Below are 27,978 nucleotides of genomic sequence, written 5' to 3' on the forward strand. Positions count from 1 at the left end.
CCTGCTGAGCTCAGCAGTGCCTTGTCTCCTTTCCATCCCTTTACCCACCCTGGCATTTTGCTGTTCCTGACACACCATTTTGGAGCTTGATGAGAAGAGAGGACGCGGTTTAAATTTCGCAGAAAAGTTGATCCAGGGCATTACGCTGCTTGATAGAAATTTCACAGCGTTCCGTTCCCAGTGTACGCTCTTTGCATCTGGTGTTTCGATGTTTGCCGTTCCGAGTGGAATAGCACGATAATCGTGCATCCAAAGACACAAAAGAGCCTTAATATGTAGAAGAGGTTCAGCAAGTCCGCCTTTGACAGTCAGACCATTGGGAAAAAGCGAGTCTTGCCGAGAGAGGGCTTTTGTTGGGCTTCACGTGGTTGTCCCACGCTCAGCGTTCTACTTTTCTTTCCGGGACAATCTGCCTGGTACAACAAGGATTCTGCAGGCGTCAAGGGCACGAAGCTCTCAGACGCCCAGCATGGCTCAGGATCCGGATAAAGAAATGCGTAGTAAAGTATCCCTATGGAACAGCTCCTCCGGGAGGTCTTCGGTTTCTCTCAACTCCCTATTGTCGGGGTACTTCACAGAGATGCAGCAGCTTGCGGAAGGGACCCTCCTGCAGCCTGCTGCCCCAACATCTGAGGCAGCTCCTCAGGTGACTTTCCATAGCTATGAAGAAGCTGCTGCCCTGGCACCTGTATCCCAAACTGATCTCCGCACCTGTGACTTCTCACAGCAGGCCCTGTCCGTCATGTCTAGTCCTCGTTTCTCAAACGGGTGCTCATGTTGGCATCTGCCCAGAAACGCCTGTGCATGGAAGTCTTCTGGCTATTTGCTTGCCTCAATTTAGGCTTGCATCAAACATTCTCTGTGCCCACAGGCTGCACCAGAGCTGGATCAGGGCGCGCAGGACATGCTCATTCAGGGCTTGGAGTCATTTCCCATCAGCTCCTGCAACTCATGGGGCATACCCAGCCTGTCCAACAGGATGTCCTTGGGTGAGCTCTCCTGCTTGCTCTGGCACTAGAGGCAGATGGGCTGTTTGCTTTAGGCAGTAGTTGCGCATTAGAGCTCAAGTAGCTCCCTTCATGTGAACCAAGGCAAGTCATGATGAGCTCCGCTGCAAAGGCAGTGCAGTTGAACATACGTTGCTACAACACATCCATGAGCATAGGATTGCCTTCACATTGATCTTCCACAATTCCAGGCGGGCATAATGGTGTTTAAGCTCCTCATTAAACAGCTCGGCAGTGGCATGCGAGTACATATCAGCCTGTGTACCTGCTGTATGTCTGGGCAGAATTCAGCACCTGGTGCAGGCGTTCCCACTGAGGCATGGGCCCAGCAGGGCCCGACGCACGAGTGGCTGGCGCGGATTGCGCGGCCGCCGGCGCCCAAGATCGAGGCAGCCATCCCCGAGGAGCAACAAGTGAACCTACCCCTGCCGCCAGCTGCCGGCCCTGACTCATTGGGGACGTCGCAGGTGGGAACCCACTCTTTTAACTTTGCATCACACCCATTTGGATCTAAATCTGTTATCATCGAAGTGCAGCATGTGCTTGCAAAGGCACAGCATAATGCTTTACTAATCAGCCTGAGATCTTTCTTCCATGAGTTAGCGCTCTGAGACATAGGCAGCTGCTGTGCATGTTGAGCTACACCATGCAAAGCAGTCCCTTTATATACTGGCTATGCTAAGTGTTTCAGAAACCTGAAGAAGTCCTGAATGCAACAAGCTTATGCCAAACAGCCTTACAGCCTTGTAATTCCCCTTTTCACTGTGGCACTGTATCTGCTGCAGTGGCAGGGGATGGCTCTGTGCTCAAGCGTGGCAGCCAGCAGCGCAGCCGAGACGCCAATCCCGGGCTTCCTGTCTCTGCTGCGCATGGGGCAGCCAGAGAACCAAGTCAGGCAGCCCACCTGGGAGACCTATTCCTTGCATACACCAGGGCAGCTGCGAGTGAGAGGGGACACCCCCGTATACACGCCCGACACCAAATTGGGCGGCGGGGGGTCCTCTGAGGGCGCCGTGGGGTCCGAGGGGGCCCCCGGGTCGGCAGGAAATGCGTCGCAGAACAATGCCAGCCATGAGCAGGCGGAGAGCCAAGAGCAGGCCAATGAAAAGGGGCGGCGCTCGAAAGAGGATGTACAAAAGCGCAACAAGGAGGTGCGTTTATACCACAGCCTGCTGCTGCTGATCACAGATTGGTCACTAGTAATATTCTTTGTTATTTTTTGTGCTGGTGAGTGTACGCGCTTCCGCACAGACAGGGAGTGTCGAGTGCAGTACAGACAGAGCATGTGGCATGTTGGACTGGGCTGGAATGCTCGCAGCTGACAGAACACTTGTAGTCCTCGCAAGCACCGGGTGCACGTTGGATACGGTATAACGTACTTCTGCAAGAACTTCTTATGTACACACTTTCTCTGACAGGTGGTTTTGTTTATGCTGCAGGCGCAGCAGCGATTCCGAGATCGTCAGAAGGTGTGACTCTTAAGATCCTACCCTCTCGCACTCCGCCAAGCTGGTCACTATGCTGTGTGCCTTCAGTCTACGGCATTAATGCTGGATCAGAGTGCCATGCCTTCTACTGCCTGCATGGGCCCCGCAGCCAATTCAATCCCTCAGCCGGCCGCCATGCCCACAAAATCACCTTCTTGCCTGGCGTGCATGTGCATGTGAGCCTCCTGGGTTGGCAAGTCACCCCTTACCAATCGTATCACTAACCCTCCGCACAGGCGAAGCTGAAGGAGGCGGAGGATGCTGCGGATGAGCTGCGGGGGAAGCTGGAGGCAGTCACGCGCGAAAAGGCGGCGCTGGAGGCGCAGCTGGCGGAGTTCGGCCGCACTCTGGCGCAGCGAGACGAGCTCATCGCACAATTGCGCGCCGGCCGCGAGGTGGGCCGCTGCCACAAGCTACTCTCCTCTCTGGGGACCATGTCACTCAAATTGAATTTTTTGAAGAGGTCTCATGCGGTGGTCGGCTGCCCACGCCAATGGCCTGCTGCAATCAAATCTTTGGAAATATTTGTTGGCTGGCCCGGGTGATTTGTCAGGAACCCTCTAAGCGCATTCTATAAGCTGTCTGTAATTCTTGCGTGAGGCAACTGCGTGCCGGCCGCGAGGTGGGCAGCCACTGGCTGATCTCCCTGTCTGGGGACATGTCAATAAATCAGCTTTGAATTTGAAAGTCATGTTGTGGTCTGCCGGCTGTGGGGTTGGCCGCTCCTCACTCCCATTGCTTGCTTAGGGAAGGAAGAGAAAGTGAAGTAGGGGAGCGTGCATGATCTACAAGGCAGCCAAATAGAGAGAAACGGCTGCCTCACAATCCAATGCATGCCCTGTAATTGCTGATGTTGAGGACTTGACACGCCAATTGAACGACAAGCTTGACCAGCTATATGGTTGGACTGTCTTTGAGGGCTTTAAAGTGCAAGTGTCGGCGAGGAATGTTGTTGGCTGCTTGGGTGAGTCAGCGCTGAGGCATAATGTGTCATTGCGCAGGTGGCCGGGGCGGCGGCGGAGGGCCCGGTGGCGCGTTTCCCCTGCAATGTGACGCTCACTGTGTACCCCAACCAGCACATCCAGCTGGCTCAGGCTGATGTCATCAACCTGCGGCGGGAGGACCTCGTCATCATCTGGAAGGTGCGCCCGCCATTTCGAATTCGTATTCTTCCCGACTCCCGATTTTTAAATTTAAACCTGCTTCTAGCTCCTCAGTGACCAACCTCTGCCTGTGTCAGGGTGAGGACAGAATCAAGTTGGCCTGAAATAGGCCATTTTCTGTTCTTCTGTCTTGCCGAGAAGATTAATTGTGCTTAGGTTGTTTCGCAAGTGCAGGGTTACTAAAGTTTGTGTCGCGCTGGTGTGCAGGAGTATGTGAATGCGCTGTCAAACCTGCTGCCCAGCGGGCCCGTCCAGCTCAGCGATTCCGCTGCTCAAACCATCAGCGTGCTGACACAGGAGGCGGTGCGCAACAACCCGGTTTCAAATATCTTGATGTATCTTGAAGTCTTCTCAAACATTCCCTTTCGTGCTCATTCAAGAAGTCCTCACACAGCAGCCAAGAACCCCTTTGCGTCTCCCTTGCATAATGTGAGTTGCATGCAGTGCAGCATGTGTCTACCAATTGTGGGTTGGATTTCCACAACAACAGTGATGGGTATGTGGTTGGGGGGTGGGGCAAGGTTTGGAATCTCACTTTTGTACTGCTTTTTGCTAAATTCATGGGCTTGTGTGGATGTGTTGCAGACGGCGCTGATGCTGTGCGTGGCGGACAGCAGCCCGGCCATGTTCAAGAGCTTTGCTGCGTGCAAACTTGACGCCGATGCGGCCAGCGGCTTCGGCGAAGACAGCGTGCAGCTCTGGGGCGCCGTCACGGTTAGTCAACACCCTCTTGCCACTGACTCAATCCTCCCGGCATTCATCTGCTTCGAGGCCTTGTACTTACCCTGCACCAAGACGGGCACTGGTTGCCGCCTGCACTCTCAACAACTCTGAGTTTGTCCCGTCCATGTCGACAACTTCATGCCAGCACTTGTGTCAATCAAACGCAGAATGGAAATAGTTGCGCTCGCACCATTGCCTTTAGGTCTGTATCCTGGACCCCTGCAAGCTTGCTTTCTCAGGCTTTGTGTTGCAGTCTGAGTGAATTGGAGCGCTGCAAAACATGCAGGGTTTCCTGCAGCTGAGTGCGCGGCAGCGGTCGGAGCTGGTGGCCATGCGCGTGGCCTGCCTGAGCACACTGGCCGATGTGATCGACGAACGCAACAACATCCACGCGTTCCTCACGGTGGGGCCCTACACTCCACTCTGAAATCTTTTTTGAACTCTTTGTGCCGGTTTTGTTGCGGTATAGGCGCTTCATGCATGTTTCCCGCATGCTCTTTGCTTTTGCTTGCCACATCCGCGGGTGCTGCCTACTTGTATTGTGTTGGTATTGTGCATTGTGCTGATATGTGCCGTCTCTTCCTCACGGCAACCTGAACACCTCAACCAGCCGTTTCAAACCTTGTTCCACCTCTGTGCTCATTGTATTGCTGCCTGGGCGCTGTGTGTTCACTGTTTGGCTGTCAGATGCTCTTGGACTCTATTGGGCAATTTCCCCTCTCTTCTTTGCTAATTGTGGTGTTTTGTGACAAAATTTGCTCTGCTGTTCAGGCCGCCATGCCTGCGGCCGTTGGTGCGCGCCACACAGCAGCTCAATATCTCAAGGTACGAACGCCTGTGGATTTTGTCTTTGTCATGTCAATCTTCATAGTCCTGCGTGGGGCTCTGAATCAATGCGTTTGGTTGATAATTTGGAGTTCTCTGAGTCATATCACTAATTATTAGGGCTTTGGCAGATGGTGAATGTGTCATGGTGGCTGAGCAGGCGCATGAGGGAATTGAGCAGCTGAAGGACAACCTGAAGAAGGAGCATGACCTCAAGGTTGACTGGATGACAGCCGTCTTCTGCAACGTGAGTTTCATACACCACACTCACCACCAGTATATTGGGCGTCTGGAGCATCGCGGATAAGGACCTCATGCAGGTTTATGTGGCAGATGAAAGGCCTGATCTGTCGCGCACTTGAGATGGTTTGGCGCCCAAATATATGCGGGCATACCATATGATCATGTGCGGGCCCACAGGTATCTTGCAGTCATATTCAGCCAGTGACATGAGAACACTCCATCATCTGATTTAAGACTGTGCACAGGTGTTGGAGCCGGTGCAGGTTGCGCGTGCGATAGTGCATTCCTACCCGTGGGCCCCCGACACCATGGCGGTGGCGGCGGTGGTGGCCGCAGAGGGGGGCGATGCCGAGGCGCTGACTCACCTGCGCGCCGACTGCAGCGGGGGGCCCGGAGCCTACGTGCAGCCGCGACACAACAGCCTCGGTGAGTAGCTTGCAAAATCTTAAAGTCAAGTCTAAATACATGACATCATTTAGCTTGATATCAAACATCCCTGTAGATCACAGAGTTTATGAAGTAGATGTGCAGCCCTGAGAGCGCGATGCCGCACTCAGGAATCAGACACAAAGAAAGGAGAAGTGATTAAGGGGTCTCTGCATGCGTGGCTGCACTCTAGGTTGTGTTGCGCAGGAGAGCTGCTGCATGTGTAATTGCTGATTCATGGCAACCATGCGACTGATGGGCGCTGCACTTTTTGTATGCAGGGAGCGCAGTGGAGGGCCTGAGCCTACACATCCAAAGCCAGGGGTCCGACAAAATAAAGCACTTGCAGGTGTCAACTCCCTTTGCGCAGGACTCGTCCCCACAGACGGAATTGCCCCTGGTGACCAGCAGAGGGTGACTCACTTAACCAAGCGCGTGTCTAACATTGCTTCCAGGCTGGAAGTTTCAGCTGAGCAAGGGCTGATATGATGTCTGACATCTGTCTGACATCAACGCCCAGCCTGACATGCTGAACAGCTGGCAACTTGCATTGAATGCCTGTTCTGCCAGATTTGGTAAGATATCTCAGTTAGCATGCAGACCCAAGCGCGCGTTTTGATCCCATGCCCCTGAGGCGTCATCTGCAAGAATTTTTGTGACAGTGTGTTTTCCCTTCTTCTTTTTTAGTGTTGGAGAGGAGAAGGCCAGCATATTGCCTTCAGCGGTTCTTTTGGGACTGGACAAATAATGCATACGCTTTCATTTGATAATGATCTTTGACTGCTTAATATTGTCCAATACCTTCTGCAGCTCAGTCCTGCTGTCATTCTGATTTGTAAACAGCTGCTCAGGAAAATTGCATGCATTGATGGACCATGAATGCATGCTTCTAAACACATGCACAACACTGAAAGGAGGGCATACTAGCCCGGCGATTGTTTTACTATCAAGTGTTTACATACGCAGGAATGTGCAGGCATCTCCTTTTGCATCGTACTTGTCGCCCTATAGCCACCATATGGACATGCATATGCATTGGAACCAAATGTGCCAGTGCTGATCTTCTTCACTTGCTCAAAAGCCAAATTTGAAGACTGATATGTATATGTCCAGAAGTAGCAACCATGCACATCATGCATCGAGGCCATGGGGCTGCTCCTCTTTTCAACTAATCCGGTTTTTATCCTTATCTACAGGAACAAGCACACGCGCTACCCAAAGACCTACATCTAGTTAGCTATAGCAGCAGCCTCTGGTGTGGCATCTGCCTCCATGGCCTCCACTTGTTCGCCTGCAGCAGCGCCTATGCGCTTTTCGGGCGCGGCGCGCAGCTTTTCTATGTCCAATTACATTATCATGCTGCAAAAGCCTCAGCAATCTCCATAGCAGCATTCGGCTGATCCTGCACGGCTGCACCGCCGCCTGATGCCTTGGCGCGCATGGCGCTTCATTGCAGTACTGCTGCTGGGTCCTTCTGTGCTCTTCTATGCTCCACCACCTTTGCGCAGATCTGCCACCAGTGGCCTGGCAATTATGCAGCAGCAGCCTCTAGGGCAGCGTCTGCCGCCATGGCCTCCATTTGTGGCTAAACCTTTGCCGCAACACTTGCCGAGCTCTGTGCGCAGCTTCTCTTCTCTCTTCTCCTCTCAGCCTCTTTTGCAAGCTGCATGTGCCGGGTCCAGTCAATCAGTCATGCGGCGGCGGCGTCAGGAATCTCCATGGGAGCATTTGACTGCTCCTGCACCGCAGACGCACCGGCGGCCGATGTCTTGCCGAGCGCGGTGCGCAGCTTCTCGGCGAGCTGGGCCGCCTCGGGGCGCGCGACCATGTGGTTGACGGACGCGCGGCCGCGCCAGCAGCTGATGGCGAGCGGCGCGTGCGCTGCCAGGGCGCCCTCTGCCACGCCGTCCGCCGCGCTGAAGCCCAGAGCCGCCGCTTCCTCGTTCCTGCAGTAGGCGTGTGTAATCAGGGACGAAGTGACAAAGGAAAACAATGTTTGTCATGCGCGGCATGTTGCTCAAGCCACCAACAACGGCGCACCATGAGCGTTTGAGCCTGCTGCCTCCTCACTCCTGCAATGGGTGATGTATTTTTTCTCTTGTGGTTTTCAAGAGCGCTGCCACATCGACGAGCGTGCAGCAGCATCACCCAATTATAAAATGCCAGTAGTGGTGACTTATAACACAACATACCGCGTGCATTTTTGCTCTGCAGCAAAAGAGAGGAGACCTGGCTCTCTTGCTCCAGACTCAAACGCCCAAGATGTGTCATGTCAACACCTATTTTTTTGCACGTCCATACTTTCCTTATTGCTTCCAAGGCTTTGCTGTCCGAGCGGCTCAAGGGTGAAGTGGCAGGGCAAAAGGTGCTAGTCTGTAAATCATTTCCAATTGTACTGCCGCAAAAGAGGCCCCCACCTGAGCGTGCACACGCAGCAACCGCCGACGATGGCCTCCAGCTGGCGCAGCGTCTCCGGGTCGCTCCACGGCACGCGTTCCCTCTTCTCCTCCGCTGGGCCCTGTGCCAAAATTAGAACCGATCACGAGATCTCATCGAAGTTGTTTGTAATTTGTCTTCAAATGCTTTGCAATGGGGGACGGCACATCGCCCATAAAGGCACAACGTTCAGCAGCTCAGCTGTGCAGGTGGGGGCAACACGATGGTGCAAAACAATCACAAGGACTTGGTGAAGACAGAATGTTGTTACAGTGAGGGCACACCTCCGTCTTGGCCTTCTTGGCGGGCGGCTGAGCGCCGTCACCTGCCTCGCCATCAGCGGCTCCTGCCTTGCCCTCTTCTGCTGTGCTGCCGTTCTGAGCTGCAGCCGGTGTCGTCTGCATATACACCCGGCAATGAACTGTCTTGCCCCCATCTGCTTCAAACCAAACTTATTGGCATTCATGAGCTTGGAGGAACCCCGCACAGGCGCTGACGACTCCTTTGCATGGTCTTCAAGGCCAGACTCAAGAACGTGGAATCCCCCGAATGCATAGCAATGCCAAAAAGGTTGGCAAGACAAATAAAGCAGACTGAAAATAGGCCAGAGGCATGGAGAGCGCACCAGGGTTTCCATGGGCAGGCGCATGTTCTGGGGCAGGGCGATGGAATTCTCTGTCAGCAGCCGCAGCAGCTCGGGGGCAGTCACGAACACTAACTGCTTAGTCATTGCCGGCAGCAGCAGCGGCAGCCCCTCCTGCGCGACGCGGTACAGGCACGACGTGCGCGCATCCTGCCGGGCCAAAACAGGCAAATCAGTCGTACATTCCAGGTCTTAGTCACTCGCCCTGGCCGATTAGTCAGTAGCCCGGAAGATAAGAACATCGATACAAGCAGCTACTAGTTTATGTTGCAAATGTTTTGGCAGCAACCCTCAACGGGGAACCTCACTGGCGCAAGGTTTCTGCTGACATGCAAGCAAGGATAGAAGGTCAAATATCTGTGAAAAACTTACATTTCATGGGTTGCGCGGTCTTACCTTGGCATCTTGGCGCTCAAAGAGTTTCAAGCCAGTTGATGTGATCTTGAGCTGCTCGTTCTCGTCCAACAGCAGCAGGTCCCTGATGCCTGCGCAGCCCCATGCATGAGCCAGTTTGCTTCTAAAACTTGTCAGAAATCACAAGCCATGCCTTGAGGAAATGTTATGAGAGCAACACGAGATGGTATCAAATCTTTAAGTCTGATCACGCATCCTCCCCTGCTCCAGGGGCACAGCTGCCCAGAATCTAGTGCATCAGAAGTTGAATGGATCTGTTATCACTCAGATCTGTTGTAGGATCTGAACCTAGTAGATTTGAGGCACAAGGAGGAAGAAAGTGCATGCGCGTAGATCGGATTCGAAGGCACGCACCTTCGCTGACATAGGACAGCCGCTTGGGCTTGCGCTCGTCCGACTGTGAGCGGGAGATCAGCTGCTCCTCCAGCTTCAGGCCGGGCGCAAGCCCGTAGAAAACCCTTATCGAGGACAGCTGCTCTGAGTCCGTAAACGGGACTATCGGGTCCACCCCCCGCCACCGCCCACCTGTAGACCGGCCGCGCGAGCCGCCCCCGCGAATTGACCCCCATTCTGGTTTCTTATGTGTCTCCTCTGGTGCCTGAACATGCAAACAGTATCCTTTAGCTTCTGTAAACCGACACACTCTAAAGAGCAATCAAAGTCCTTTTAGGACTAAGCCAGTCCTGTCTTTGCAGTCAGACTTCTTCCGACCCTCTCCATCAGCATGAATGGGCTTAAAACTATCATTCACGCCTTGTGCACTTCTGAAGAGCTGTCTGGCATCCCTCTAAAAACACCAGGCTTGGTTTTGCCTCCCTTCCTGCCGTCAGGGGTCTGCATCTCAAATGATCCATCGGTCTCAATGGGAAACCCAGCATGCTGAGCACTTATGGAGGACCCATACAAAGAAATCGGCATAGATCAACCTCCCCATGTACACTGCCTGAGCTTGAGAAAGTCATCCTGGGCAGCTGTACTACCTGCGGCTGTTCTGGCTGTGGTGCAGCCCCTGCAGTCGGCAGTGCTGTCTGGACGCTCCCCTGGGCTTCTGAGAGGTCCTCTCCTGCTTCCTCCTCTCCACCCCCTGCCTCTGGCTGCTGAGGAGGTGCGGCTGCAGCGACCCTCTTCTCTTCCTCTTCAATTTCTTCCCCGCCTGACAGCACCTGGAACACTCCCTCCACTGCAGCCGCCGCCTCGCTGGCAGACGCTGTCGCTGCAGGGATGTCCTGTTTCCAGCATGCCCTTTTACAATTTCCTCTGATGTTGCTTTATTGTATCATATGAAAACAAATTACATTGCCCAAGCGGAGTGGCAATCTTGCATGCCTGATCATGGATATGGCTGGCATGTTCGTCATGACAAATGCATTTCAAAGATTGCGTGACAAGACACATGCAACAAGAATAAGCTCTATGGCTCCATTGACCCTACCATGAAGTAAAGGAACCTGTAGACTTCCATCTGCGAAATTGGCAAAGAAGCCAAAATTATGGGCCTTACCTGGTCCTCTATCTCCTCGGCAAAATTCTGGGTGTGCCCGGCCGCCTCGTAGGCCATATCAGTCACCTCCTCCATCGCAGTTCGCTCCCTCAGGGTTGAGTCAGCTCCCATCTGCTGCATGCCCTGGTCCGCCGGCGGCTGCGCGGCAGGCGCCGACCAGGCGGCGGCTTCTGCCGGTTTCTTGGCCCCGTTCTGAGCCGGTGCCTTTGCCTGCTTCGCCTCCTTCCTGCAGCAAAGCCAAATCATGGTTAAAATTGGAAATGAACCACAACAAGATCCTTAATGAGCAGGCATCATTGTGCTCCATTGGCCCCATGTGCCCCTGTGCCCTCTGAGAGGAGAGCATTTAAAAGACAACCCCCCACCGCTCTTTTCATGCTTTTGCTCATTTTCTGCAGACCTTCAGCAGGCGTGCCCACAGTACAAAGGTGTCTGTAAAAGTGCATGTGGGGGCATAAATATCTTCAAGCATAGAGGGAGGTGTGCGCCAAAGAAGGGAGGAGGCACAGCAGGCGCGCACTTTGGGGCGGCTGTGAAGGCAGATGCTGGCAGCTCGGCCACCTTCTGCAGCACAGCCACGAAGAAGCCGCCAGTGTCGCCCTGGTGGGGCAGCAGGCGCATGCAGCGCTCCAGGTGCAGACTGCTCAAGTCGCCCTCCGCAAACATGCTCTTGCACAGCTTCGCGTGCGCCTGTGCGCATGTGACGGCACATGTCAGCGGTGTTATCTTTGGCATGGCGGCCATCAGGCCTTGGATAATGCATCTTCTGATTTCGTGCAGTCCGCACAGGACACTGATTTGATTGACATAAAATGCCTTCACGTCCCACTTAAAAACCAGCCTCAATCAGCAATCATTGCCAAAGAAAGGAGCAGATTGGAAATATCCTTTCCAAGATGGAAATTTAGCGGTGAGCTGGATGCGATGCCAAAGTCCATCGCCAGAATGGCCTTGCAGCTAACTAGCTGCCAGGCCAGTGTGCCTAGCACCGTGTCCAGGGCCCAATACGCCCACAACACTGACCTGGCGCCGAGGAAAATTCCCGCATTTTGCCTGCACAGAGGTTCAGGCATTGAATAGATTGTTGATGAAGGAGAGGGCCTGCCTGCTTGGCCTCGGCGTCCTGCCAGGAGCCGAACATTTCGCCGTTGCTCTTGACCAGCCACTTGCTGAGGCCGGGCACGCGCTGCAGCTGCGGCAGCTCCTGAGACACGTCCAGGAGCACCAGAGAGCTCTCACTCTTGCGCAGCAACTGCACCAACAGCACATTGAGTACCTTATGAACTGACCCACACACACCATGCACACGCCAGGCGCCAAGTCCTGCTCAGGCATAATGAGTGTCCTCATGAGTCTCCATGAGGCAACGATGCAAGAGGGCACGCATCTCAGGACTCTGACATGCCAGCACTGCACTGCAAAAGGCACGTTCATTCGCGGGAGGGCGCATGAGAAAGCACAAGCCTATCACATGAACGCCCATGCAGGCACCACCCCTCCTCCCTTGACTTACTCAATCCACGCTTTTGATGAGAGCACCGACAACATTAGCAAGATTTGTACTACGCACCGGGGACAACTGACCACTCTACAAACAATGACCAGCATGCTTCCAACGGGCTTGCAATGCACAAATCAAGTGGATGCTGAACCCAAGATGCACAAAAGTGGTGCTTGGGTGTGGCTGGCGCACCTCTGCCACCACAGCTTCATCCTCGACTGGGTTGAAGGTGCAAGTGGAGTAGACCATGCGGCCCCCAACCTTCAGCAGGTTTGCAGAGTGCAGCGCTATGCGCAGCTGCAAGGGATGCAGGCCATTGCCATTCTTCTCAGACCACCTGTAGTGCAGTGGCAACCGGCATTATGTGCATGCGATTGCGATGATGTAGTCTGATCAAGGCCAACGGGATGCTGTTTGTACCCAACAGGCATGCAGTACAACAAATACCACCCCAGCAGGAATGCGAGAGCAACGCCCAATTGCTAAGAGAAGCGCCGTGAGTCATCCTTACTGGTAGGAGCCTACCTGCGCCATATGTCGGGTGCCTTGCGCAGTGTGCCGTCCCCAGAGCAGGGAACGTCGCACAGGATGCGGTCAAACTTGTACGCCTGCTTCTGCAAAGACACACGTGCCCATGATCAACATCTTTTTCCAGAGCACACAATGCGCAATGGCCTGCTTAAGCGCTGCAGTGTACACCAGCCTCTGAAAGGCACAAGCCACCAGAGAGCAGAGAAGGCCCTTGTACAGCACATACTCAGTGGCTCGGAATTGAGTGAGCATGCAGCACACTGGAAGCGGCCAACAAACCTGCTGGAAGTCTCGCAGGATGGGCAGCTGGGTGGCATCGTGGTTGACCACCATCAGTGCCGGGCTGCACATGCGCTTGGTCTGGTGAGTCAGCAGGTTGCAGCGCTGCGCATCAGCGTCATTCGCGATGACTATCCCTGCCGCACACACAAGGGAGATACATTGAGCACAGTGTAAACCCGTATTTATCCAAGTTCAAGTTGAGGAGATAGATTTGCGGGAGCAGTCTGGTCAACACAGCCTTCAAGCTTTGGCAAGATTCCTCTCAAGCTTGAATATTCATACGTGTATGGGTGACCCAGACCCAGAATTGAAAGAGACAAGTCACCTGATGGCATGCCCGCTCCTTGGTGCAACATCTCCAGGATCTGAGCAGTCTTCGAGCCGGGTGCTGCGCATGTGTCCAGAACCTGGTGAAGACAAATGCATGATCATTTCGCATGGCCACACAGGCTGACCCAGTTCTATTACTTGCCAAGACAACACTCAGGCACTGGTTTTTTGTCAACGGCATGGCAGCACCATTATGCATGTGTGTCCGTTGCATGACTGGCAATGAGAAGACGTGACAGAATTGGGTCCATTTGGGAGAACCCAGGTCAGCCACATGCTCTAATCACCAATAATGCGACGAAGATACATGAAGATGGTGCGCTTCCACAGAGAACATGATGTGAGCAGCGACTCACCCGGTGGTGCGCCTGCACATCCAGCAGCAGCGGGGGGATCATGGAGACGGCCTCCTGGCGCGTGATGGCACCGGCATCGTTCTCGCGGATGATCAGCTCGTGGACCTGCATTGTCAGACCAGAAAAATTCTATTTTAATCAGCATCACATGCTTGTTCCAGCATGCAGGGCTAGGTGCCTTGCAGCAGCCTCTTGATACTTTCCCTCGAGCCTTCCCCGTCTTGGCATTCTCCACACCAATTGCATGTCAATCCAATAGATCCAGGCCATCCTTGATGCAATCAACCCGTTTCGTTCTGCACATATCCAGTCACCTATGTCTACGGTACAAGACTCGTACTACAAGTGACCAGTCTCAGACAGCCACTGCCAAGCCATGCTATTGTAGTCTTCTGCGTCCCTGCTAACTTCCCACACAAAATTTGGGCCCCTCTGGATCCCAGGGTCCAAGATGTCCAATAGAGGATGAATATTAGGCCCTCTGTGGCCAAAGGTTTCATGACACGATGATTTCGGAGGTCTGCAGACCTGTTTGAGGATGGGCAGCTTGCGCAGTTGTGCGCGGCTGAAGGCCATGTGCCAGCCCAGCGCGTCCGGGTACCACGGCAGCGGCCGCGGCGCCTCCAACGGCTCCCCATCAACCTAAGGATAACATTGCGAAGGTGTCAGGATAAGAAGGGGTACTGAACATACTAGATCAGTTTTACAGGCCCCCGATGATGCTCTACAAAGGTTGCACTGAGATCTGCATGTGGTCTTGCCGAGACCTCAGCATTGGTATGTAGGCATCCAGGCACAGAAATGATATTTTCCAGCCAAGGGGCTCCCCATCAATTGAGAACGAAATTGAAGCGAAGGTGTCATGAAGCACCAAATAATTGCATCACTTCAGGGCGCAGTCCCGTGCATGGGACATCTACCGAACACATCAAATAGCCAAACAGCATTGCTCACAACCGGACAATTCGCATGCACATAAGTCTTGGCAAGTGCTGTGTGTCAGCACAGACTGGACGAAGGAAAGCTGGCAAACGCCTGGGGCAACGCTGAAAATCCCCCACAAGAGATCGGATCGCAACCTTTTTGTGCTTGCAAGAGATGGACAGCAACGTCCTGTTGTATGATGCGGAGTTGTCTTGTGTTTGCCGCCCTAGTACCTTATATTATGTGATGAAAAGGAGCGCGCACCTCCATGTTCTCATTGAACTGGCTGAAGAAGTCCTGCTGCAGGCGGTCGCGCAGGTCGGCTGCAAAGCGGCCGCGGCCGTTGATGCGGAAAGTTGTCGGCAGCGGCTTGCGCAGCGTCGCCATGAACGCATCCCACTCCCCCTCAGGCACAATGCCCTGCGATCAAAGCCTTACCTCAAAAAGTGGCTATTTCGCAGTATGCATGGCCAGCAATGGCTCATGCTGGCAGCACTGATGGTTCCATTGCATTCATTGGCAGTGTTTGCCGTCTTTATGACCTTTGAGGGATACGGGGGCATATTCATGGGCTGCAGGCAGTGGTGCCAGACATAGACCACCAACAATGCGCGCTGGATTAATATGCAGTCCAGGGAAGGCACAGTTATATTCCTGGGAGGGGAATAGCCACTCCATGCATCACTGCCCCTTGCCTGCAGCTTGTAGTACTCCTCAAAGTCTGCGTTCTCCAGGTTGGGGGTAGCCCACTGATCGCCGTCTCGCCTGCGCTGCTCTGTCCAGTTGTTGCCCCGCTGCTGCCTGAAGTCGCGCTTCATCACGCGCTGGCCCTGTGCAGTCCATGCATATGGGAATTACTATAGTGTTACTATTAATCCTATACGCTATCAAGCAGCAGCCTCCAAATCTAGATGATAATCTATGACCGCATTGGCGGATTTGGGATTGTATGATTCTTTTAAAACCAACAGATCAATGAAGCAAACGATGATTTTGCGCAAGGTGTGCTGGAAAGGCACGAATAGACAGTCTATAGCCGACCCAGTACTAGATTTGGCTTAGCAGATTGGGTGCGTGAAAGAAGGGCTGCAAACTCCACTCAATAGGTATTATCAAAACATGCTTTCTTGTCGAAAAATTGTGATAGGAGCCACACCCCGCCTCTCCCTCTTTTCCCCATCGCGATATGTATTGCTGTTCCTTATCGAAAAGTGAAGACCAACAATTAACACCAGATCGAACAAGATAGGCCGTGTTACGAACACTCTTCTTAAACGCAGATCCACAATCCCCAATCGAGCAGAAATTCGACATGAAGCTCTTTTCAGCCTGCAGTCCTAGTTTTGGGGAGGTTGCAACCCTTTAAAAGAGGGTTGAGAATTATCGACACAACAGGTTCGAATCCAGCAAAAAGCAGCTGTTGAACAGTCAAATGTTGTCCTCCCACAGTCATACATGATGGAGGGCAAAGTCAAGGCCTCCAAGGCCTCGAAGGTCTTGCAGCCTTCCACCTCCCAGAATGTCCCTGGGAAAAGCATCGAGGAGGTCTATCAGAAGAAGTCACAGTTAGAGCACATCCTGCTGCGTCCAGACACATACATTGGCAGCACTGAAGCCCAGCAGCAGAAGCTGTGGGTCCACGATGGCGAGCAGCTAGCCCTGAAGGAGATTGAATTCGTGCCAGGACTGTACAAGATATTCGATGAGATCCTTGTCAATGCAGCTGACAACAAAGTCCGTGATCCGAAAATGGATGCTCTCCGCGTTGACATTGATCCGGTATGTGTAGCATCTCTGCGAGGTTCTCATATTTGCTTTGTAAGTTCTCGTTGTCCGTCCTCAAAGCTGCCATGGACCATTTCTCCACTTTGGCAGTTAGATATCTGCTATACATTACAGGCCGAAAACACCATCCGCGTCTGGAACAATGGGGACGGAGTACCAGTGGAGGTGCACAAGGAAGAAAAGGTGTACGTACCCGAGCTCATCTTCGGTCACTTGCTGACCAGCTCCAACTACGATGACGACGAGAAGAAGGTCTGACATTCTCAGATCCCAGCTGCAACTCTTTCGATTCGTTGACATTTAATCAGTTTGTAGGGAATGACACATTCCATGAGCAATTGAAGAATGGATACTTCATCGCTGGCATCAAGTTTGCTTGTCTTCTCTGCAGGTGACTGGTGGGCGCAACGGCTATGGAGCCAAGCTGGCCAACATCTTCTCCACAGAGTTCGTCATCGAGACCTGCGATGGCAAGAGGCAGCGGCAATACCGCCAGGTGTGCATTTCTTGCTGGTCCTGGCATGCTCAGCATCTCACAACCAAGGCCATTTGTGTGTGTTGATGTGCAGACACATGCATGCAGGTGTTCCGGGACAACATGGGAGTGAAGCAGGAGCCAGTGATCAAGGCATGCAAGGCATCTGACAACTGGACCTGCGTCACCTTCAAGCCGGACCTTGCAAAGTTTGGCATGAGTGTCCTGGAGGAGCAGACTGTCTCCCTCATGCGCAAGCGAGTCTATGACCTGGCAGGCGTCCTAGGCAAGGGTGTCAAGGTGCTGTTCATCCCTGCTCTGCCTTTTTCCCTGCTTGAAAGGCCCATGCAATGTGTGCACCCCTGCCTTTCCTACCATGTGCTCTCAAGTTTAGTCTGTCCAATCTAGTGAAGTGCAAGCGGAACTCTGTCCCCCACTTGTTGTGGCCTGCCCAGATGCAAATCGAGTTGCACAAACAGAGGCTGGGGAGCTCGAAACAACAGCACAGTCACAGAAAAAGCAAGTGTCCTACGTGCGGACCACTCGAATTAGCAGGTCAAGCTGGCACCTTAGGGTACAGTGGATTATAGCCTGGGATGATGACAGGTCTGCTCGCGTTGGCATTACTGACCTTGCTGACCTGGGCTGCACAGAGTAATTGCTTGCATGCATGATGGCAGTCAGCTCCATTTTGACAGTGGTCCTGTGTGAGCAGGTGTACCTGAATGGCAAGCTGCTGCCCATCAAGTCCTTCCAGGACTATGTGGGGCTCTACTTGAAGGACAAGGACACGGCGCGGGTCTATGAGAAGGTCAATGACCGTTGGGAGATCTGCATCTGCGCCAGTGAGGGCCAGTTCCAGCAGGCAAGCAGCTTTGCCCTTCATATTTTCATACCATCATATTCCACACAATTTTCAAGCCAACAGAAGACTCTTCATGGTTGGCGTACGATTTGCAGCTGGCTGACACACGTGCAATTGTATGCAGGTCAGCTTTGTCAACTCCATCTGCACAGTCAAGGGCGGCACGCATGTGAACCATGTCGTGGACCAGATCACCAAGTAAGCATCCCCAAGCTTCAGATGAGTGTAAACAGCTGCTTACTTTTGACCCAGGTCCCTGCGCGTGCGAGCTGCAGGCATGCATGTCGGCGCCATTATTGCCTGAGCGGATATCACAGTCTGTTTTCAAGATCACCAGCTGTGTGTGTGGTACCGAACAGTGATCCAATCTGCACTTACAGGGCCATCTGCGACAAGATGAACAAGGGCAAGAAGGCCAATGTGAAGCCCTTCATGGTCAAGAACTACCTGTCGGTCTTCGTCAACTGCATGATCGAGAACCCCGCCTTTGACTCCCAGGTGAACCTTTTCTACACGACACAACATAACCTGGTGTGAACAACATTGCCTTCATTTCTCTGCAGAAACGAGAAGCATGGACGCATACATGCATCAACATTAGCCTTAAGCAACATGAGCCTTCATGATTCTGCGGGCATATGGTGCATGGAGGCATGCATGCATGCATCGACATCAGTCCTGAGCAACACGTGCCTTCATGTTTCTGCGGACATGAGGTGCATGCATGAATCAACGCAAGCATGCATCATATTGTCTGAGCCAAGCTCTGCATGCGCTGCAGACCAAGGAGACACTCACCCTGAGGGCGTCCAGCTTCGGCTCCAAGTGCGATGTGAGCGACTTAAAGTTCCTGAAGAAGCTGGAGGCGTGCGGCATCACAGACCTGGTCAACGCCTTTGCCACCTTCAAGAACGAGAAGGAGCTCAAGAAGACCGATGGCGCCAAGCGCTCCCGCATCACTGGTGAGACTTGCCACCAGTCAGAGACCAGATCAGACAGATGAGTTTCAGCTTTGGATGTGCTTCTCTTTGCCTGTTTCTCGAATTTTTTGGCCTTCCAGGGTGTTCACAGCTGTTTTTGTGCAGAGATGATCATAAGGTGAGGGAGTACATACTGCTCTAACCCTCCTGCCCATTACAGCCTTCTCTCCTGCCCGTTCTTAAAGAGTTCCTTCATGTTTCAACAGCGCTTTGTTCTTCATAACTTGCCAGGCCACAATGTTGCATTGAAATTGCTTTCTGAAGTTTTGAAATGCATCTGAAATCTTGCTCACTTTGACATGCAGGCCTGACAAAGCTGGATGATGCCAATGACGCGGGCGGGCGCAACTCCGAGCAGTGCACCCTGATCCTGACTGAGGGTGACTCAGCCAAATCCCTGGTCATCGCCGGCATGAGCGTTGCTGGCCGCGACCAATTCGGCGTCTTCCCTCTCAGGTGCATTCCCCATTCTGTATCCTTAGCACCGCATGCAGACTCGACACCTTGGACAATGGAATGAGAGGCATGCATGGTCATACATTGGTACAGCCTCATGTCATTGTGCCACCCTGTTGAGTGAGAGGCATGCAGACTTAGACGACTGTATGCCCTCAAGTCTGTGTGCCACCGAGAGTGATAGACTCAGAAGACTGTAAAGAGGTCCCCAGTTCCATTAGGTGAAATGAAAGGCAGAAGTAAGAAACAATACAGAGACTGTCTTTTACAGAAGAAACGGAGGTGACTCTGCCAAAGATAGTGGCCAAGTAGCCTCAGACTAAGAGCTTCCCTTCTAGATAAGATCCGGCTTCCTTAGTAACGAAGAATCCAGAGTCACACAACTGCGTGGTGTACTGTTGATTTACGCTTCAATGAATTTGGAAGGCATCTGGTGATGAGGTGTGCCTTCTTCTGCAGGGGCAAACTGCTGAATGTGCGCGACGCTGCTGTGACCCAGATCAATGGCAACGCTGAGATCAACGCCATCAAGCAGATTCTGGGCCTGCAGCACGGCAAGGTGAGATTATGTCATCAATGCTCCACCCCTCTTTGTCATGAAGTACTCCCGGAGCTATTTTGCACTCTTGCTGCTCCCGCTCGCATGTTTGAGAAGCACTGGTACTCCTTCAATCATCAGCTCCTATGGTATTCTAAGGAAGACATGCCTGGATAGAATTCTGATCAGGCATGGACATGGATGCAGAAGGGCGTTCCCTTGTTGTGCACATGTCACCTGATTGCTTCAGACAATGCCAGCGCTTCTTTGAGGAAGATAGGCCTCCTACTGCACTCCAGTAAGTACGGCATGGAGCACCCCATCACGGAGAAGGGCATCGGTGCTGCGCATGTTTTTTTTGTCTTGACAGAACTCTCTTTGTTGTCCTGCTGCAGAGCTACGACAGCACGAAGCAGCTGCGCTACGGGCACCTGATGATCATGACGGATCAGGACCACGACGGCTCCCACATCAAGGGCCTCATCATGAACTTCCTGCACCACTTCTACCCCTCCCTCCTCAAGGTCAAGGGCTTCCTGCTCGAATTCATCACCCCCATCGTCAAGGTGAGCAGGGGGTTCTAAAGATTTAAGTAAAATAACAAGCCTTTACAGTCTACAAGGATAAGGTCATCTGTACAGGCAGATGAATGCAATAATGGGTTTTAGAAACCCCTGGTTTCCTGGTGAGAGATAGAGATACAAGTAAGATATCACTGCATGATAAGGAGGGCTCCAGGCACTGCAGCTGCACATGTCCTTGAACCTTTTGAATTGCATGTCATTTGGTGCTGCACAGGCAGCATCATTCTGGACGCTGACCAGACTGCCACATCACTCATTTTGTATCATGCCAATCTGTCTTACATGCACACAATCAACTCGTGGCAATTTTTTGGTGCTGCACAGGCAGCAACATTCTGAATGTTGACGAGACTGCCACATCCTTATCCATGTACCATCCAGATCTGCCTCACATGCATAACATGATCAATGCATTGCAAGTAGGAGCAGATCAACACTTGACCTGCATGCTATCAACATGCACGCTGATGGCAACTCTATGTTGTAATAAATGCCAGGTGAGCAAGGGCAAACAGAAGCTGTCCTTCTTCACGATGCCAGAGTACGAAGCCTGGAAGAAGAGCGCCTCCCCCGGCTGGACCATCAAGTACTACAAGGGGCTGGGTACCTCCGACAAGAAGGAGGCGCAGGAGTATTTTGCCGGCATCGACCAGCACCGCAAGAGCTTCGTCTACACAGGTGACTGTCCAGAGTAACACTTGCCCCTAGTCAGTATTTAAGTGAATGTCACTTGCCCTAGAACTCAAAAGAAGGCTCCGTCTCCTCTGGAAGCAACACAAACAGGGATGCAAGGGCATTCTTAGTTTGAGTACCAGATAACCAGTTGACAAAGTGCACTTAATCATTATGATGTATATTATTGCAGCCATCATGGAGAGGCTGGGCCACTCACAGTCTTTCTGTTCCCCTGAGTGTGCAGCCTGCATTGCATTTGTTTCTTAAATGTTAATTGGTCAAAGTCACGTGCCTGCATGACAGGGGAGGAGGATGACCAGGCCATAGAGCTGGCCTTCTCCAAGAAGAAGATTGAGGAGCGCAAGCAGTGGCTGGCCGGCTTTGAGCCTGGCACCTACCTGGACCAGAGCGTGGACGAGATCTCCTACAGCGACTTTGTCAATAAGGTGCGCTGCAAACTCATTTTATTCTTGGTCTCCATGCTGAGATATCCTGGAGATTCAGCTTGCCCCTGTACCTCCCCAATTTCATGCACCCTTGGTTTTGGTTGGAAAGTGCATGCAGCAAGGGGATGCAGAAGGGTATGCAATGTTTTAAGCGTGCTACCCCAACTGCGTAATGAACTGCAGACATCATGCTCAAGCGGTGCTTTTCTCTGCTTGTCTTTTTTTCACATTACTACTTGATGAGGCCAGAGCAGGTTCAAAAGGACACAATTAGGAAGCAGGCTCATGTATCCTGCATTATCTGGACAAACCTGAAATTTAACCATTCGCGCAGGAGCTCATGACCTGACCTGACCTGCTTAAAGGGTGCAAGCAGAAGGAAGACCTGTTGCACACTATCTCCGTCATACAGCGGAAGCAGAAATCACACTGAGCTAGACATTGCCTATCTCTGCTCCTCTTACATTCACATGATGACCCTGACTCTGATCTCATGCAGGAGCTGATCCTGTTCTCGCGCGCTGACCTGGCTGCAGGGTGCATGCTGCCGGAAGACCAGTTGACCTGTGACACACAAAATGCTTAGTCAGGCGTTGCCCATTTTGGCTCCTCTATATTCGCATGCTGACCCCGAGCCTGATCAATGCAGGAGCTGATCCTGTTCTCGCGCGCTGACCTGGAGCGCTCCATCCCCAACATGGTGGACGGCCTCAAGCCCGGCCAGCGCAAGATCCTCTTCTGCTGCTTCAAGCGCAACATCCGCAGGGACGTCAAGGTCAGTGATCAGTACTCCTTCTCTCAAATCCTCGCATATGCACTGCTGTAAGTGCAATCACATGTCCCTGCTGGATACCTGTCTGTCATTTTCAGGCTATCCCCTGTACAACCGCTGAGTAATCAAGTGTGTGACTGTTTGGATCATGACGCCATGGCATCGTTGCCCATGCATCCAGCCGAATTTCTTCCATTTCCAGACTGCTAGCATATCTTGGTGACCTGCGAGGGTGTAAAGCAGTTCAGTCATGCAAAAGAGAGGACCAGAGGTCATCTGTGTTCCAGGGTACATTCGTGTCAATTTATGGTCACAGACCCTCGCTGACAGATCTCGTTGTCTCAGAGTGGCCCACAGGGATCATGTCTGCAGCTTGCAATGCATTACCAGTGTCAGGACCGTGACTGTCATTGTCATGCGCATGTGATGCTGGCCCCGCGCACTTAGCTTGGCTTGGCATTTCATCCCTGTAATTCTGTCACCTGAAGAGTGGACCAGGTCATCTGCGCATCAGATTGCAGACATAATCCAAATCATTGCGAGGGGTGCAGTACCAGTGATGGCACTTTGGATAGTACTTCTCTGTTCCAGGGTACGTACATATCATGAATTCCTGTGAGGGGTGCAAGACTTTACATCGTGCAGTAGAGAGGCTCAGAAGTCATAACAGCTCCAGGAATGATGGCTGTTGAGAAGGACTCTATTGTGTACCAGGATGCAGCCATATCACAAAGACCCGTGAGGGGTGCAAGGCAGTGATGGCTGTTGGAAAAGACTCCTGCAATCCAGGAAACGGCCTTGTGATAAATAATCGTGCTCGCTGCGAGACAATGATGTTCTGTGGGTGCCTGTTCAGGTGGCGCAGCTGTCGGGCTTTGTGTCGGCGGACACGGCGTACCACCACGGGGAGGCGAGCCTGCAGAGCACCATCATCGGCCTCGCGCACAACTTCATCGGCAGCAACAACGTCAACCTGCTGGTGCCCCAGGGTGAGCGCGCCGCATACTCAATCTTTCTCATGTTGCATGCGTAATCCAGCAGTCCCTGAGCTCTAGGTGGGGCAACCTATGACATGGTGTACATCACTTGTGCAGAGACAGGCCTGGCTCGGTCTCGGTCTCGGTCTCACAATTTTGCTGGCTTTTGACAGACGAGAGATGGGCAGAAGGTTATGCATAGCAGGAATGCCATGAAAAGAGGCATGGCTCGGGCATAGAGGCATGGCTCGGGTATAGGCATAGGATTGTTACCCGTATCTAATCGAGCAGACCATCAGAAAAGTGCTTCAAAGACATCTATGCCTCACCATGCACCAACACAGGAGCACCTAGCACATCAGGGTTGGCATCAATCAGGGGAACGGATGCATCTTCTGCTTCTTCATTTCAACAGCCCTCCCACCAAGGCCTGTTCACTGTGGCTTCCAATGCTGGTGTGCGCGTGCACTGTGCCTGGCCATTTCGGGCACAAGCCTGCATGCATGCATGGAGTGCATGCATGGATGGGTTGCCCATCCATCTGAACCATGGTGTCTGCAGCACTCAATACACAAAAAGGGGACGAGTCATTGTGGCTGTGTGTGCGCCAAGGCCAACTTCGTCATGAGGCCGCAGGGCGGCAAAAAACACATGCCCCACCGTTTGGAGAATGCCACTTTAGCTGCGCCCAGTGGCTTACTGAGCGTGTGCGCCTGCGCCAGGGCAATTTGGGACGCGGCTGCAGGGCGGCAAGGATGCGGCAGGCGCTCGGTACATCATGACACGGCTGGACCCCATCGCGCGCGTCGTCTTCCACGAGCATGACGATAAGCTGCTGGACTACCTCAAGGAGGAGGGGCAGTCCATCGAGCCCCACTGGTGTGCATTCTCCTATTTTCTCCGTTTCAATTGTCATCTGTTGCACAGTGTTTTTATTTGACATGTTTTGGAGGCGTTTGACCTGAAGGAGGAGGGGCAGTCCATCGAGCCCCATTGGTGCGCCCTCGCATGCATTTTGCACTTTGCAGTCTATCCTTCATAAACAAGATATTGATATGCCAAACGGCATTGAGACCCAATAGAGGAGGGCCAGAGCATCGAGCTGAACTGGTGCGCGTTCCTATGGCAAAAAGCATAATGCTGTATTACCTCGTGTTTCAATGAATAAGGAGGTATTTTGACCCCAACAAGGAGGGCAGGTCAAAACTTTCACTATCTCATAGCACCTGTTCATCTGGCTTGGTGCGTTGCAGCAGCTTCACAAGACACCAAATCAGCCCTGCCTGCCTCTCACTCTCATCTCTAACCTCTGATCATGCAGCTCCATTACCATGAGATTTCCATTTGAAGGGCATTTTTTTCTGATCCGCAAATTCCATGCTGCCCGCAGGTACCTGCCCATACTGCCCATGGTGCTGGTGAACGGTGCGGAGGGCATCGGCACTGGCTGGAGCACCTACATACCCAACTACAACCCCCGGGACATCGTGGCCAACCTGCGGCGGCTGCTGGCCGGCGAGGAAGTGGTGGCCATGCAGCCCTGGTACAACGGCTTCAAGGGCACCATCCAAGAGATCCCCTCCAAGACCGCCGGGAAGTCCTACAACGTCCACGGCACCGTCGCGCAGGTGCGGGCACAGTGCAACCTTGCGATGCGTTGATCTGCGCGTGATTTCGGTGCAACACCCCACATGTCATGTGGCAGATATTCAGCCCATGATACCAAGACACACGCATCATGTGGGGTGTTGCACCGAAATCACGAGGGGCAGATAATTCTCAACTTCTCAGGGAAAGTCTTCACGCAGCAAGTACTGACGTGTCCTGATATGAAGGCTGCTGCAGCATCCATCATGATGCACTTGTTTGCTGTCATGTATAGAATGTTCAGGTTCCATTTTGAACACACAGCCATTTTCCTGCTGCAGGTGGACGAGAGTACGCTGGAGATCACAGAGCTGCCGGTGCGCAAGTGGACGCAGGACTACAAGGAGTTCCTGGAGGGCCTGATCAAACCCGAGGAGAAGACGGGGCCCCCCATCCTGTCCGATTACAGGGAGCACCACAGCGACGCTGACGTGCACTTCACGCTGCAGCTGCTGCCGGGGCAGATGGATGCCTGCCTCGCCGCGGGGCTTCACGCCAAGTTCAAGCTCACCAACAAGATGTCCTGCGGTGCGTGGTTGTGGCCAGACCTCCCGTTATTCTCAGAGATACAAGAGACACAGCTTACTTTCCCCTTGCACAATGATGGAGCAAGGCAACCCCCACATGCATGCTCAGGGGTACTTTCGAGCACCCTTCAGCCATGCATCTCATTTGCAGGCTGCACACAGCCACCCATCTGTCTCTCATGACCAGGGGTGCAATCACGCAGAGCAGCAGTTCATTTTGCCTAGTTTTTTATGAGATTGTCAAGTACCGGCGCCTCGTGCGGACAAAAGCATACCAGATGGATCTGGAAAATGTCTTGGCTCTGACGGATGACGATGCATTGCAAGAGAAATGTTTGCTAGGAGCAGCAATTGGTTTGGAAAGAGCTTCTATATGGAGGTAAGCCAATGGGCTCAAACCTCTTCCAGGACACGTGTGGTCTTTGACAGCGGTGTTACGGTGCGCAGGCAACATGGTGCTGTTTGACCAGCGCGGCGTGATCAAGCGCTACGAGACGGCGGAGGACATTCTGAAGGACTTCTACGAGCTGCGCATTGACTACTACGCCAAGCGCCGCCTCTGCCTGATCAGGGTGCGCATGCATGCTCTGCATGCATGACAAATCGCTGACATGGCATGCTGCCCACAACAGACCTGGCCGATGCTCATGCTGTCATTACCGCAGCCGCATAAACCAGTGTGTTGCTCTCCAAGGGATGAATAATCAGTCTCAGAAGCAGGCAGAAGAGAAATTCTGACACCTGCAGCTCCTCACGCAGCTGGGCTTTCAGTGAAGCTTGTGGCACAATGGAACTGGGAGATTGCTGGGGAAATCTTTTTGGGAAAGTATATGGGCTCTGAAGCATGCATGCATGTTGTGGTGGCTGCTGATGGCTGTTGGGAAATCCCAAACCAAAACATACCTACATGTACAGAGCCTCACAGCCTCCAAGCTGGTGAAAAATGCCTAGAGTCTGAAAGCATGCGGGTATGCTGTCTTGGCTGCAGGAGGCGGAGTTCCAGATGAGGATTCTGGCAAATGAGACGCGTTTCATTCTGGCAGTGGTGTCGGGAGAGCTGGTGGTCAGCAACCGCAAAAAGGCTGACATTGTGGCTGACCTGGAGCGGGCAGGCTACGACAAGATGCCCCCCAAGAAGAAGGTGCGCTGCCTCTTTTGCCGACAACAAGCTGCCTACCTTACTGAACCACACTTGGTCATTTCATGCTCCTGGATTGGGGGATCATTGTATGGTTGCTGGCTGACGTGCATTTCCAAGGCAGCCCTTTCTGCTAATTTCTGCCGCTCGGTTTGCCTGGATGTCCGTAGCAAGAAGAAGACCAGTGTCATGTCTTAGAATCTTCATAATGCTGCTGTTGACAATGACTCGCCAAGCAGCGCGAGTTTCTTTGCTCTATCATGCAGTAACAAAATCTCCAGATTCTTGCTTCCTTATGTATCCTCAGAGAGGTGGCATGGAACTCTTTATTGCAAATATCGGTCTGAGCTCCCTGGACGCATCGTTTGCATGGCCGCAATGGGTGAGACAGTATACGGAATTAGGTGCAAGAGACGAATTTCAGGCAGATTCATGCAGGGTAGGGTGACTCACCTGGTCTGGTGTGGCATGGGGCAGGCTGCGGTGGTGGCGTCCATGGATGACCAGGAGGAGTTGGCAGAGGAGGCGATTGTGGAGGTCAAGGTCACCTACGACTATCTCCTCTCCATGCCCATCAGCAGCCTCACCCTCGAGAAGGTGCACCATCGCGCCATTGAAGCCTCCTGGATTCCATTCCACCATAAGAGTCTTCCAGTAGCCCTGCCCCAGGGCTGCAGCATCGTACCTTCCCTCCATCACATCATCAATATTGCTGACTGCAAGTTTGGCGCCAGGAAGTGCAGTTGATGGAAACTCTGCGTATAACATCTGAGCCATACAATATTCAAATTTCACACAAGACAGAATCCTCTTGTGCTCATGGCAGTTGCTACTCTGCCGGCTGCCAAAACAGCATGCTCAAATGCGCGCATCCTGAAATTTGTACGCCTCAACCGTATATTGGAAGGAGTCTCAAGGGCTGCTGCGCGGCTGGCGCGCAGGTGCAAGCGCTGCATTGTGGCACGCATTTCTTACTCATCTTGGCAGGAGCGGCGTGCGACGATCTCACCTTAGTAATGACAGCAGTATTTAGTAAGGTTAGTAACACCTTAGTAATATCAGCCTGTGCGCGCAGGTGCAAGCGCTGCAGGATGAGGCGGAGCGGCAGGCGGCGGAGGTGGCGCGGCTGCACGCGACCATGCCCCCGCAGCTCTATGCCAAGGACCTGGACGCGTTCGAGGCGGCTCTGGCCGAGCGCGACGCCGAGACCGCGCGCGAGGCCGACCTGCTCGTCGTGCAGCAGAAGCGCGCCGGCCGAGGCGGCGGCGCCGGCGGCAAGGTGGGGCTCATTGCCCTCTTGTTACTTTCCTTCTTCACATAA

General features: G+C 53.0%; 3 protein-coding genes across 3 annotated transcripts; 2 read left to right on the top strand and 1 right to left on the bottom strand.

The window, feature by feature from the left end:
• Positions 1 to 84: 84 nt before the first annotated feature.
• COCSUDRAFT_66097 (hypothetical protein) lies at positions 85 to 6,101 on the top strand (the record flags this gene model as incomplete). The annotated part of the gene is made up of 14 exons (XM_005648275.1): positions 85 to 646; positions 872 to 989; positions 1,311 to 1,474; positions 1,793 to 2,158; positions 2,447 to 2,476; positions 2,731 to 2,889; positions 3,496 to 3,636; positions 3,865 to 3,960; positions 4,243 to 4,371; positions 4,667 to 4,783; positions 5,152 to 5,205; positions 5,366 to 5,452; positions 5,694 to 5,874; positions 6,082 to 6,101. Exons 1-14 carry the CDS (start codon positions 470 to 472, stop codon positions 6,099 to 6,101), a joined length of 1,839 nt encoding a protein of 612 aa, XP_005648332.1. The 5' UTR covers positions 85 to 469.
• A 5,169-nt stretch (positions 6,102 to 11,270) lies between these two features.
• On the bottom strand, positions 11,271 to 15,218 carry COCSUDRAFT_15359 (tRNA-methyltransferase; the record flags this gene model as incomplete). The annotated part of the gene is made up of 9 exons (XM_005648276.1): positions 11,271 to 11,594; positions 12,028 to 12,120; positions 12,562 to 12,706; positions 12,895 to 12,983; positions 13,162 to 13,316; positions 13,508 to 13,589; positions 13,869 to 13,973; positions 14,397 to 14,510; positions 15,057 to 15,218. Coding segments are annotated over 9 exons (1,269 nt in total), but the record flags the coding sequence as incomplete, so codon positions are not given.
• A 1,032-nt stretch (positions 15,219 to 16,250) lies between these two features.
• COCSUDRAFT_36592 (DNA topoisomerase II) lies at positions 16,251 to 27,978 on the top strand (the record flags this gene model as incomplete). Its single annotated transcript, XM_005648277.1, has 22 exons — positions 16,251 to 16,571; positions 16,692 to 16,829; positions 16,969 to 17,073; positions 17,161 to 17,352; positions 17,768 to 17,917; positions 18,042 to 18,115; positions 18,298 to 18,415; positions 18,699 to 18,879; positions 19,203 to 19,353; positions 19,813 to 19,912; positions 20,287 to 20,457; positions 20,973 to 21,153; positions 21,454 to 21,596; positions 22,246 to 22,371; positions 23,225 to 23,357; positions 24,068 to 24,224; positions 24,736 to 24,973; positions 25,274 to 25,520; positions 25,967 to 26,091; positions 26,508 to 26,660; positions 27,135 to 27,254; positions 27,733 to 27,978. The coding sequence occupies 22 exons, from the start codon at positions 16,251 to 16,253 to the stop codon at positions 27,976 to 27,978; spliced, it is 3,570 nt and encodes a 1,189-aa protein (XP_005648334.1).

Source organism: Coccomyxa subellipsoidea, assembly GCF_000258705.1.
Source record: "Coccomyxa subellipsoidea C-169, whole genome shotgun sequence".
In the NCBI taxonomy this organism is placed as follows: domain Eukaryota; kingdom Viridiplantae; phylum Chlorophyta; class Trebouxiophyceae; family Coccomyxaceae; genus Coccomyxa; species Coccomyxa subellipsoidea.